This window comes from Scyliorhinus torazame, chromosome 16, assembly GCF_047496885.1.
Source record: "Scyliorhinus torazame isolate Kashiwa2021f chromosome 16, sScyTor2.1, whole genome shotgun sequence".
In the NCBI taxonomy this organism is placed as follows: domain Eukaryota; kingdom Metazoa; phylum Chordata; class Chondrichthyes; order Carcharhiniformes; family Scyliorhinidae; genus Scyliorhinus; species Scyliorhinus torazame.
Window position 1 is genome coordinate 160,691,817 of NC_092722.1, and position 14,138 is coordinate 160,705,954.

The 14,138-nt window shown below is 42.9% G+C and overlaps 1 protein-coding gene across 13 annotated transcripts in view; it reads left to right on the forward strand.

Moving 5' to 3' along the window:
* LOC140393179 (fibroblast growth factor receptor 2-like) overlaps positions 1 to 14,138 on the forward strand; it is a 240,526-nt gene that overhangs the window by 155,205 nt on the left and 71,183 nt on the right. For all 13 annotated transcript variants that reach the window (XM_072479334.1, XM_072479333.1, XM_072479335.1 and 10 more), the window contains 2 exons: positions 8,323 to 8,492; positions 13,397 to 13,520. In XM_072479334.1, the coding sequence (XP_072335435.1) occupies positions 8,323 to 8,492; positions 13,397 to 13,520 (294 nt within the window). The remainder of the gene's footprint in view (positions 1 to 8,322; positions 8,493 to 13,396; positions 13,521 to 14,138) is intronic.

The window sequence follows — 14,138 nt, forward strand, 5'->3', positions numbered from 1 at the left end:
CTTCCTTCTGAGGATGGAATGAACGATCGGTCCCCCTCAACCACCTTAACTCTAATCTTGAAACGGATTTATAAGCAGCAGTGGCACAGTTACATAGGAACATAGGAATTCAGCCCCTTTGAGCCTGTCCCACTACTCGATGAGATCATGGCTGATCTGTGACCTAACTCAATATGCCAGCCTTTGGCCCATATCCCTTAAACTTTTGTTAAGCAAAGATATTATCGATCTGAGATTTAAAATTAACAACTGTTCCAGCTTCAATGCTGTTTGTGGGAGAGAGTTCCAAACCTCTACCACCCGTTAAGTGAAGAAGTTCTTCCTAACATCTAGTCCTAATTTTTAGACTATGTTCCTAGTTTTAGAATCTCCAACCAGTGGAAATAGTCGATCTTTATCTCCCATGTCTTTCCCTGTTAATATCTTGAATACGTCGATCAGATCACCCCTTAACCTTCTAAGTTCTCGCAAAAACAGGTTTAATTTGACTCTCTCCTCATAACTCTACCTCTGTAATCCAGGTTTTGTTTTTGTAAGCCTATGTTGCACTCCCACCAAGGCCAAAATATCCTTCCTAAGGTGTGGTGCCCAGAACTACTCTCAGTACTCCGTGGGGTCTAACCAGGATTTTGTATAGCTGCAGCATAACCCCTGTGTCTTTATATATAGGCTATCATTCCATTAGTCGTTCTGATTATTTTCTCACTTCTCCGTGGCATTTTAAAGAGCTGTGCACCTGAACCCCCGAGTCTCTTTGGACATCCACTGTACCATACGTATTTCCATTTAGAAAGTACTCTGCTCTATCATGTTTTAGCCCAAAATGGATAACCTCACACTTGCTTACATTAAATTCTATCTACCACAATTTTTCCCATTCTGTCAATATCTCTTTACAATTTTATGCTATCATCTAGGCTGCCGACAATGCCACCTAACTTTGTATCATCCGCACATCATCAAAGTCATTAATTAATAATTGATGCCCCACTAGTCACATCCTGTCAATTAAAGCAATTACCCATTATTCCCACTCTCTATCTCCTGTCACTCAACCAATTTCCTAACCATGTCAATAATTTTCCCTCAACTCCACGGGATTCCATCTTAGCTAGCAATCGCTCGAGTGGGACTTTATCAAATGCCTTCTGGAAGTCCATATTAATGATGACGATAAACGCTTGTCCACTACCTTAGTCATCTCTTCAAAAAATTCAATAAAATTAGCCAGGTGTGACCTTCCCTTCTTGACTCCATGCTGGCTCTCCCTGATCCACCAAAATTTTTCAAGGTGTTCAGTTACCCCATCCCTGATTATAGACTCCAACAATCGCCCCACCACAGATGTACGGCTAACTGGTCTGTAATTCCCTGGTTTCCCCCTTTCACCCTTGTTAAAAAGTGGAGTGACATATGCAATTTTCCAATCCAGAGGAATTACTCCTGAATCTAGGGAACTCTGGAAGATTATAGTTAGTGCATCTACAATGTGCTCCCCTACTTCCTTTAACACCCTCGGATGGAAACCGTCAGGCCCTGGGGATCTGTCATTATTTAGTTCCATTAATTTGTAATGCTGTACTTGCGTTAATTGTATTAAGCCCCTGTCCTCTATTAATGTTTTTGGGACTTCCGGCAAGTTATGCTTCATTTCTACTGTAAATACTGAGGAAATGTAATTGTTCAACATGTCTGCCATTTCCCCATTATCACTGACAGTATCTCGATTTTCAGCTTTTAATGGGCCTACAGTGCCCTTCACCACCCTTTTTCCCTATAACATTTCCGAGTGTGTTACCTGCCTATTTTCAGCAGAGCATGTTGTGTATCATCGGACAACCTAAGGGCTCCGGATGCAAGTGTATATGTAGAGGTGTGTATATATGTTTGTATTGAGCAAGGGTACGGTTGAGAATAAAAATATGAATTTAAAAAGTTATATTTTGGGGTTGTGATACAGGAACATGAAACAGGTCTTTGCACTAGTTTGTTCGACCTGTCAAAACTCAACTTTGAGTTAAACATTCCTTTCTGGTAGTTAAGATATGGTTCTCTTAGTCTGTTAGTTACAAATTGATCTTTACGTATGCAATGCCAAATGATTATGTTTAAACATTTGTGTTTTGATGAGTAACAGTTCTAAAGCTTCAAAATTAATTTCTAGGAAATGGTTCTATTCAAGAGTAATGTGCTAGTAACAGCTATGTAACAAAAAGCACTTGGAAAACAATTGCTGAAGATTATAAAAGTGCTTAAAGGAGACGGTGCACAGTTATCACCTACTGAGACAATGGGCTCCGTCTAGCAGCTGTTCACACCAACGGGATATTCCAATCCCATGGCGGCACATGGATTTCCCGGCAATGAGAGATGCAGTCACCGGGATATCCCATTAACAATGGCAGGGTCAGTAAATCTCGCTGGCGGGCTGCCACCGCTGCCAAACAACATACGGCAGGTTGGTCGGTAAATCCCGCCTAATGTGTGGGAACAGTCCAGCATAAGCTGGACAGCCATTTCACTGAACATGTCCCTGCCTTACTTTTGTGAGGGCCACGAAGAATTCAGCATGAGTTTGTAGAATCGAAAAGAAATAACTTTATTTACAATTACATATATACAACAGAACTACTCCACACTGCTCTCTCCTCTGGCTGGTTCCACACTGGCCAGCTCCATTTATGCGGGTAACTCTGCTAATGATTTCTCTGCCATCCTCATTAGAGGAGCTCACTAAGGATTGTGGGATTGCCATTAGTCCCCAACCAATAATAATCTGGCAGGTTATAACATCCCTCCCCATCCCCACAAAGTCCGAGGGATCCACCGAAGACTCTGACGAAAGAAGGCATCGGACTCGTTTTGCCACAGGCTGTACGCCATTTGCACAAGGCGCTGGATCGGCGGCGTGTAACAAGAAGGCGAACGGTGTAACGGTTGTACATCCATCGGCAATGAGATCATTTTGTAGATAAATATAATCCTTCTGTGATCCATAATTTGATTTGCCTAAGAGAACAAAGATTTTTAGCACCTAATCGCCATCTTCAAAATGAACCAGAATTCAAACCTACTGATTATTATATTCATTGTGTTTAAATACATACAGGCACAGGGGTTTCACATCAGCACTTATAAAGGATACGCTCCCTCTGTGGCCCGCCACTCCACTGTACCGGCTGCTGCTGCACACCCTTCACTTCCTCACCCTCTTCATATGTTATCATACTTTACCAACTGGCTTTCTGGAATAAACCACAATTTAGTAGCGCAAATTACTGCCATCATGGTCACTGTTTTCTGTAAATTACTTTATGTATTTCCCCATGTGGTGAGGTACCTCGCCCCTATTCAGTGGTAGAGTGCTTCAGTAGAATCATAGAATCCCTACGCTGCAGAAGGTGACCATTCAGCCCATCGAGTCTGCACCGGCGCCTGAAAGAGAGCCCAACGAAACCCAAACCCCCACTCTATCCCTGTAACCCCACTAGGGACAATTTAGCATGGCCAATTCATCTAACCTGCACATATTTGGACTGGGAGGAAACCGGAGCACCCATGCAGACACGGGGAAATTGTGCAAACTCCACAGACAAGTGACCCTTTATGGGCAGCACAGTAGCATAGTGGTTAGCACAGTTGCTCCACAGCTCCAGGGTTCCAGGTTTGACTCCCGACTGGGTCACTGTCTGTGCGGACTCTGCACATTCTCCCCGTGTCTACGTGGGTTTCCTCCGGGTGCTACGGTTTCCTCCCACAGTCCAAAGATGTGCAGTCCAAAGTTAATCCTTGAGTCAAATAGATAGTCATTGATTGAAAGCAAATTGAAGCCTTGGTGGATTCTTAATGGCTTAACCTATATGCTGGATATGGGCTGGATTCTCCCCCGTATGTCGCCAGTAGCGGAGTCCCCTCTGTGGTGGAGAATCTGGTGTTTGGGGGGGGGAAAACGGTCCGCCGCCAATGCTCCAACACACCCTTATGGCTTTGCAATCGAGGTTCGCTACCGCACCAGCTGGAGGATGCAAATGGGTCATTATTAAACAAGCTGGCACCATATTCTCTGGACCCTCGTGATTCTCCAGTCCTCTGGACTGGGAATCACATGCGTAAGAATTGGTGCTGGTCCTGATGAGCGTGTACCTGATGCAGTGGACCTCATGGTGTGCCAAGGGGATAACTCTTAAAGGGAGTTGCCCCCAAAGTCCATTGGAGGGCCACCCTCCTCCCCACAATTCAAGACCTGCCCACCCCTACCAAAATATAAAATCCTGGGGGGGGGGGCACTGAATTACATTGGGGGGCTGCAGGCACTCAGAGTTTGCATGGCTAAGGATTGGGACTCGCTGGGAGCGCAAATCAGGTGCATTTCAGCTCTGGTGGAAGAATATAGGGGTGAATTCTCCACCGGCAGGATTCTCCGTTCTGCCGGCAGTGTAACCCCGCCCACTGTTTTCAGGGCAGGTTGGGGTGGCTGCAATGGGAAATCCCATATACGGAGAATCACGCCACCAGCAACGACGCTCAGCCAAGGAACATGCAGCTGAGGAGGCGGAGAATTCAGATCATATTCTCCCAAACGGAGAATCATGCCCGTTGGGTTTGTTCACCAGTCAACCAGCTCACAGTTCACCAGTAAGGGAAGCACGGTAGCATTGTGGATACTACAATTGCTTCACAGCTCCAGGGTCCCAGGTTCGATTCCAGCTTGGGTCAATGTCTGTGCGGAGTCTGCACGTCCTCCCCGTGTGTGCGTGAGTTTCCTCCGGGTGCTCCGGTTTCCTCCCACAGTTCAAAGATGTGCAGGTTAGGTGGATTGGCCATGATAAATTGCCCTTAGTGTCCAAAATTGCCCTTAGTGTTGGGTGGGGTTACTGGGTTATGGGGATAGGGGGAGGTGTTGACCTTGGATAGGATGCTCTTTCCAAGAGCTAGTGCAGCCTCGATGGACCGAATGGCCTCCTTCTGCACTGTAAATTCTATGATAATCTATGAAACACCCAGTCAACACCCATTCTCATTTAGGAGACTTCCACCAACATACTTCCATTATTACTACGTCTTAGTTTGGTCTTGAAAGAAATTGACATTTTTTCCACAAAGTTGCTATGCACTGCTTACGACAGTGGGCTGGATTCTCCGGTTCCGCAGTTGCATGTCACTGCGCGGCACGCGGTTCGCTGGCAACAGGATTCTATCTTCCCACCACTAGTCAGTGGGATTTCCTATTGTAACCACCCCACACTGCTGGGAAACCCGTGGACTGGGGTGCGCTGCTGGCGGGAAAAGTGAATTGCAACAACCGGAAAATTCCAGCCGGAGTATTTGATCTCTGTTTATGGTCTTAATTCTATAATGTAAATAATAATGTTTCTTTTTAATAACCATAGCTCTTTGACTTATCAACAAAGGGTATTGATCTGCTTATGAATGCTATTTGAAAATAGAGAGGCATGGACTGGAGGAAAAATACGCTTCCCTGCTTCTTCCCCCACTACTAACACAGTGATGGGTGGCAAATCCGAGAGCCAGTCACTGCATGCTGATTTTCCGCAACTTGGGTGGTTCTGTTCATTGCATGATATGGTATTGGCAGTTAGATGGGAATATGTTTCTGGCCTGCCATCCACACTTGAACAGGAAGCAAGTTGGAGGAAAGGCCAAAAGCAAAATTACAAAGAAATGCAAGTGTTCGATGAAGGAACAGGAATTAACTTGACATTTCCATTTATTTTTCTTCAGTTGATCTATAATTTCTTACTTCATATTTTGATTTCAGCAGCTTTGTTCAGAGAAGCCTTCAGTCATTATCATACAGATATGGTAAAATATTACAGGGGGAAAGCTTTAAACAAAGAAAAACTAAGAAGGAATGTGAAGCCGTTTAGATGAGTTACTGACCGGTCATCAATTAAAAAATTAGATACACTTACTAGCTTTTGTTGTGCAAAGCTAATATATATTTGAATGGTAAATCTGTGTCTGTGAAGAAGGGAGAACAAAAAAATAATATTTAATATATACGTACAGTGGTTGGAGTCAGCACTGTTGTGGAAGGTTTTGTAAGGCACTTAATGTAACTTAGTTTTAGCTTGTGTGACTCCCCTTGTGTGCATCACACAAGCATTGTCGAGGATACCATGAGTGCAGGAATTCTGTTGACCTCTTCTGAAGTTGCAAGTTATAATGGTCGTACACAATTCAACATAAAATTAAACATAAATTAAATGCAAATTTCTGATGCGGAATCATTTGAGTCATTTCCAACAGAGGCTCCACATCTGGCCCCCTAATATATTACAGGATCACAAATTCTGATAGGTTCTCGAATAGCTTCTATTGAAACTGGATGACCTATAATCGCGTTTTGTCAAATTGTTTTGTCAGATTATCTGTCCTGCGAACAGTTACAAGAATATTAAGGAGAGGTTTGTGTCCAAGTTGTCTTCAAAATGGTTAACTGGTAGTGTCTTGCGTTACTGTTGTCCTTTGAGGCATTTTGCTGCGCTCTCAGAGCAAAACAAAAGCCATGGAAGATATAAATCAGAAAAAAGTCAAAACTTTGGGCCATTTATGATGGCGCTCTAGTCTGGATTCATTGCCAATACTGAAAATACTGTAGAATGGAAACCATCATTATCGTAAGGGAGTGTAGGAAGAGCCCCAAAAAGGAAGTGGAATAAGGTCAGGTTTAAGCCAATTATTTTTTTTAATTCCACATTAGTTTGATTTATTTCAGAAAGTTCAGGTTGCCGCTAGAAATGGGATTTCACATAAATTAAAACAAATGTACAAACTACATTTTCGATTTGTAAAGATAAGTAAATATTTGGGTTCTCTGCTGCATTTTCCTGTTTTGCAAATCATGAATGCATGTGAGGGAGTTTTTTTTTCCGTGTTCAGAGATTTTGGAGAGTTACACTGAAGTCCTTGAATTTAAAAAAATGAATTACGAGGCTGTGCAACATTTGCATTGTAATAAAAAGGGATTCCTAAAATCCAGAAATTTATAGGGAGTTCAAAAGGTAAAATGAGTCAAAGTAAAATGTGACTTACATTACTTTTACAAAAGATGTCTAGATGTTTAAGACTGCTTGTGTTAGGAGTTCATTTATTTGTGTATTTGAAGGTATTGAGTTTGCAGCCTGTTTCCAGGTCTGTATTTTGAAAGCATTCCTCATTACTCTGGAGCATGTGCAGTCTTGGCACATCTGTAGAACCTCGTTTCAAACTGCTTGAAATGTGCACATCAATGGAAAATAGCTTTCTTCCAAAACAACGTTAGTGTCATTTTGTACCTTGAGGTTTGCTTCTCTGAGCAAACCTAAAGTATCTTTTTGTTTGTATCCTTTATCCCCACAGTTGGAGGGGGGGGGGGGGGGGGGGGAACACAAACTTGAAACAAGTAACATGCCATTGCTTCCTTTCTGACAGAAGGAAAATTACTTTCCCGACTTTGCTTAAGTCTAATTAGTAAATTACTTTTTCCATGAATTCTTTCTCTTTTATTGCAAAACTATTAGCTATAGAAGTATTATGATGTTTTTACTTGATGAACTTCAAAGAATTCAGCTAGTTTGGTTTTGTAGGTTGACTTGACAAACTTTGTAATACCGAATTGTATTAGAGTCCACATCCTGTTGATTTTGCTTGTCTTTGGAGGTTGCCGCAGGAGTGCGGGGGTGGGGGTGGGGGGGATATTATCAACTTTGAACTGCCTCTGCTTCGATCGAAATACAGGCAACTGACAAGACAATCTGCCAGAGATCGTCGATGCCTGTTTTCTCATCCAATTCCATTTTCACGCAGACGTTTAAATGGATAGTCGGTGCTCTTTATCCAAAACAGACCGTTTTGTATAAATGCAAAGTAGGCCCTGGTCTCGTCGTTTCTAGGCATGAAGCAGACAAAACTTCAGTCTTTTTTAAAATCAAGACTTTTGTGGATATAATGATTATTCATGCTCCTGGCCTCACACACAAATTCTGCCCACTCTTTCTCCCAAGCTCTACCAGTCGCCCAGGTCTGCATAGTGAATCATGGAGCTAGAACAGAACACTAATTTTGGTTCCTGCCAGTTGCTGATAAAATTTAAATGAAACCACATTCCCAAACCTAGTTTCCTGATTTGTACTTGAAGCTTGTAACCCCTACCAATATATTGTTTGTTTTGGACCTGCTTGACTATCTCTCCTTTCATCCTAGCCAACTGACATCACCAACACCACCCAACCATATGCCAGACTTAAATGATGAGCATTAGCTACAAAATGCTGTTGTTTTAAATTGTATTTAATGGACATTGGTGTTTGTTTGAAACAGGTCCCCCATACTGGACACAACCTAATAAGATGGAAAAGCAGTTGCATGCAGTCCCAGCAGCTAACACTGTGAAATTCCGCTGTCCAGCAGCAGGCAACCCAAAGCCATCTATGAGATGGTTAAAAAACGGCCGTGAGTTCAAACCAGAATATCGAATGGGTTCATATAAGGTAAGGGCTTATTTCTCCTGTTCATAATGACACAACCTATGTAAATACACAGCAAATTGAAGAATGAGTAACCGGCCTTCCATTTCCCTTCAGGATCTCTGTAACCTAGCACAGAATGCAGTTCAGTGGACAAAACAAAATCATGAAAATTATTGCAGCAACATATTACCTATTGTCACAAACCATCTGGGAATATTGTACGTTGGTTGTGGTTTGTGGTGTATGTGACTTGGCTGGATTCAGTGCAGTGATTGTTACACTTGGCAGAAGCAGTGGGAGCGTGCAGATTTACACTTGCACTCATAGTTCTTTGCCATTTAATTAAAGTAGACAGTCGTGCTGGTTTTTGGCCTGTGTACATTAGTAACTTGCAGTTATAAAGTGCCTTCTAACTATAAGTGCCCGGTAACTATAGACCAGTGAGCCTTACTTCTGTTGTGGGCAAAATCTTGGAAAGATTTCTAAGAGGTAGGATGTATAATCATCTGGAAAGGAATAATTTGATTAGAGATAGTCAACACGGTTTTGTGAAGGGTAGGTCGTGCCTCACAAACCTTATTGAGTTCTTTGAGAAGGTGACCAAACAGGTGGATGAGGGTAAAGCAGTTGATGTGGTGTATATGGACTTCAGTAAAGCGTTTGATAAGGTTCCCCATGGTAGGCTACTGCAGAAAATACGGAGGCATGGGATTCGGGGTGATTTAGCAGTTTGGATCAGAAATTGGCTAGCTGGAAGAAGAAAAAGGGTGGTGGTTGATGGGAAATGTTCAGACTGGAGTCCAGTTACTAGTGGTATACCACAAAGCTCTGTTTTGGGGCCACTGCTGTTTGGAAGGAATAACAGGAAGACAGAGTACTGGGCTAATGGTAAGATTCTTGGCAGTGTGGATGATCCATGTACATAGATCCCTGAAAGTTGCCACCCAGGTTGAGAGGGTTGTTAAGAAGGCGTACGGTGTGTTAGCTTTTATTGGTAGAGGGATTGAGTTTCGGAGCCATGAGGTCATGTTGCAGCTGTACAAAACTCTGGTGCGGCCGCATTTGGAGTATTGTGTGCAATTCTGGTCGCCGCATTATAGGAAGGATGTGGAAGCATTGGAAAGGGTGCAGAAGAGATTTACCCAGAATGTTGCCTGGTATGGAGGGAAGATCTTATGAGGAAAGGCTGAGGGACTTGAGGCTGTTTTCGTTAGAGAGAAGCAGGTTAAGGGGTGACTTAATTGAGGCATACAAGATGATCAGAGGATTGGATAGGATGGACAGTGAGAGCCATTTTCCTCGGATGGTGTTGTCTTGCACGAGGGGACATAGCTTTAAATTGAGGGGAGATAGATATAGGACAGATGTCAGAGGTAGGTTCTTTACTCAGAGAGTAGTAAGGGCGTGGAATGCCCTGCCTGCAACAGTAGTGGACTCGCCAACACTAAGGGCATTCAAATGGTCATTGGATAGACATATGGACGATAAGGGAATAGTGTAGATGGGCTTTCGAGTGGTTTCACAGGTCGGCGCATCATCGAGGGCCGAAGGGCCTATACTGCGCTGTTATGTTCTATGTTCTGATGTCGATAAAGTATCCAAAGTTGCTTTATTGGGTGTAACGGAAATGGGTGCTTAATTGAAGAAGAAAGAATTAGGAGGGGTGACCAAATCTGTGGTCAAAATGCTGGGTTGCAAGGAGGGGATTTAAAGGAGAATAGGGAGGGGGAGAGACAGAGGGCGGGATTTTCTAACCCTTCCCACCAGTGGGATCTTCTGGTTCCACCAAAGGCCACCCTCCTCCCACAGCTGCATTGTTTAGATTGGTGACATGTGAAAATCTCAAGTGCAGTATTGTTTCCAGGAATCCATCTTAATCCAAACAGTCCTGGCAGAACACAAGGATGAAAATGTTAATATTGTGCATGAAAGTTGGTTTGTAGAAACTGTAGGATGGCATGAGTGATGGGGCGAGCTTGATGCGGCCTGATGAGATCCCGAGAGCAAAATTTGGGATGAGCCGAAGGTCATTTTGGATGAGGATGGGAGCACATTGGAGTAATTGGAAGCCTTTGTTCCTGCTGGTCGCCCATTTCTCACCTGAAAAATTTGTTACAGTAAATGAAAACCCAGTGTTCCACTGTTAACACAAAATAAGGCCAGACCTGCGGCAGCCCATCAGAGGCATTTAAATGGTTGACAAGAGTGGACAGTTACATAGCTGCTTTTCTGACTTTATGCCCTCTTTGGGGAGAGGATGAACATGGTTCCCAGTGAGTTTGATTTTTGTTTTTGACCCTTTCCAGCATCAAGATACTGAAACCAAATGCAAGGCTCCCATAGCCAAACTGGGCTGAACTACAAGAGCTGGCCTGCAATATGGAGCTGAGCTTCCTGGGCCTCTAACTATTGCTGTCGCTGCAAGATATTTGAGGTCTTTTTCAGCAGGGGAAGAAAGCTGGCAGTAGTTCCGATTTCACATTGCCTCGCTTTCCTTCCCTTCCCATCCAAGCCACTGAGTTTGTATGGGCCAGCTGATCATCTGCTGTCCTATTTTTTGGCCCTGCCACAGTTGATAATTCTCCCGTGTTTCTAAGTATATCAATTCTTAATTGTTAGTCAGAAATGATCACTTTATCTATTTCTGTTAGTAGCGGGGTAGTATACAGAGTGAGGAGTCACTGTTTGAGTTAAGTAAAATGGGGGCTACTGTAGTTATGATACCACCAGGACAAGATCTCTTAGTGAAGTATCCAGATTATACTGTTTGAATTATTTGGACATGTTGGCATTAGAATTCATGATCAAACCATATTTGCATGTGGTTTTATCATGAATTGATCGTCACTCATGCCGTCCTACAGTTTCTACAAACCAACTTTCATGCACAATATTAACATTTTCATCCTTGTGTTCTGCCAGGACTCTTTGGATTAAGATGGATTCCTGGAAACAATGCTGCACTTGAGATTTTCACATGTCACCAATCTAAACAATGCAGCATGAGAAACTTTATTTACGAAAACAGATGGAGGTTATTTGCATTTCAATGCGTTTAAGTTTAAAACTGCTGGGATACGGAGCACAACATCTGCTGTGTGCTCTGTGTTGAAGATGGAGCCAGTCACTCAACAGCAAGTGTCAAGTCGGTCATAAATCAAAAAAGGACGGCACTGGGTGTCAAACTACTATACGTGAGACAATCACAGAAGATGTTTAGTCTGCCCTGTACAAGCTGAAGTTGGTCTGTTTTGTTAGAAGGGAACACTGGTGCGAAGTATTCCTCGTGCAAACTGTGTGTGAAGGGTGTTTGGTTCTTGAAGTCCCTATGGATTCGGATCTAAATTGGAATTTGGTATCTAAAACTCTCGCGTAGTAAATCATTCAAGATGAAAAGGAACCTTTCATTTCTGGGGATATCGCAGTGTAGTTGTGGACGTTTGGTCCCTATCTTTCAACACTTTGAAAATTGTTTTCACATAATGAGAAGCTGACAGAGTGGACCTCACACTATGAATGAGACATTGTGTGGAAAACACAAGTTCAGGCTGTCTTTCCTCCAACTGATGCTTTGACCGTAACATTTATCAGCGAAACGGCAGAGAGTAAAAGTTGTTTTTGTTGCCATGTCGTCTTTGACTGATTCTGATATAGGATTCAAAACAATTGTTTGATTTTAATTTCTTCCACTGTGACCTGCCCAACATGTGAAATTACCAAATCTGCATACTTTACGTGCTGTGTCATATTGTTAACTATTTAGCTTATTCATGCCGCATTTCACCTCCCCCCTCATATACTTCCTCCTGACGCTGACCTTGAGCTGAATATGATTTCAAGCATCCTTATCCTGTTACTGGGCTGAATTCTGGATTGGGAACTCGGAAATGACTGTTGGAATCCCAGAAGTGGTCATGTCAGGACCCTGGGGGAGATTTTTGAGGAGGTGGCCCATTAAGGTGGCCCTACTTAGAACTATTTGAAGTATACGTCTTAATAATTAGCATGCCGAACACCATCCCTGCCTCTTCAACTGAGCACTCTCTCTACGTTGACTATTGTTCAACTTTGGATACAATGGTGTGAGAATAATATTATTTCCGTACATTTGAATTTCAGTAACACAGACGCACAAGGCATGTACCCAGTTTTTATAGGAGAGGTGTAGAGTTTATACTGTTCCTATGCCCACTCTTAAGATGAAATAAAAATTCTCCTGACATCTGGGTGGTACAGTGGTTAGCACTGCTGTCTCACAGCTCCAGGGATCCGGGTTTAATTCCGGCCTCGGGTGACTTGTGCGGAGTTTGCACTTCCTTCTGGGTGCTCCGGTTTCCTCCCACAGTCCAAAAATGTGCAGATTAGGTGGATTGGCCATGCTAAGTTGGCGCTTAGTGTCCAAAAGGTTAGGTGGGGTTACTGAGTTATGGGGACAGGGTGTAGGCGTGGGCTTAAGTAGGGTGGTTTTTCCAAGGCATGGTGCAGACGCGATGGGCCAAATGACCTTCTGCACTGTAAATTCTATGATCTCTCCTCAGCTGTGTATATATTTCAGTTAATTTAATGGAAAAAGAGGGGAGTAAGATGAGTACGACCATTTCCTACCGGCCAGCATTATTTAAAAAAAAATTAGTTTTGCATTTAAGGGGCAATTTAACGTGGCCAATCCACCTGCCCTGCATATCCTTTGGGTTGTGGGGGTGAGACGCACGCAGGCACGGGGACAATGTGCAAACGCCACATGGACAGTGACCCGGGGCCAGGATCGAAACTGGGTCCTCGGTGATATGAGGCAGCAGTGCTAACTATGCGCGACCTGTGGGGAAACTCCATTACATGTGAAATCTGAATAAATGCAGACATTTTGTTGGGTTACAATTCTGTGTAATTATGGCTCTCTGAAGTAAAACTTCTGTTCCCGGCAGATTCGACCTCAGCACTGGAGCCTTATTATGGAAAGTGCTGTTCCATCTGATAAAGGGAACTATACGTGTGTGATAGAAAATCTCTACGGGTCCATAAATCATACATATCAGCTAGATGTAGTAGGTAAGTTGACATTTAAATGCCAGACGTGAAGATGATGATGTTGAATATATCTGTGGCAACTTTGATGTTTTGTCAATGTGGCACAAGAACAGATAATTCAGCGCAGGGTTCAAAGTTAGAAAGTGACAGCAGAATGCTGGGTGCTCCACTGCTTATGATTAAACAAGAGCTTGATTGTAACAGATACAGTCAGCACAATGCCTGATTTCTTTTTTTTGTTGTCATTGTTGAAACTTCCAAGAACCCCTAATGACCTGCCTGATCAGTAAACACCATTGTATCCACATTACAGCTATTTTTCTCCAAATAAGAAGAAATCACCAGAACTAACCATTTTTAGCTGTTCAATTGGTTGCCATGTTTTCAGCTGTGTTTTTCATGTTGTATATGGTCCATTTGGAAAGGAGAAAGGAATGCATTACTCAACAGAAAAGGTAGTGAAGTAAGTACAGAGGCAGTTGCCTAATGCTGGAAAGCTAGCTTTTTAAAAAAAAAGAATGATTACCACGAGCAGAGATTTATCGTGGCTTTATACAAAACAACTAAACAATAACCTTTTTCTTTTTTCTCAAAGCGTAATTTATGAGTCCAACAATTGCTGTTATGAGACACCTTTAT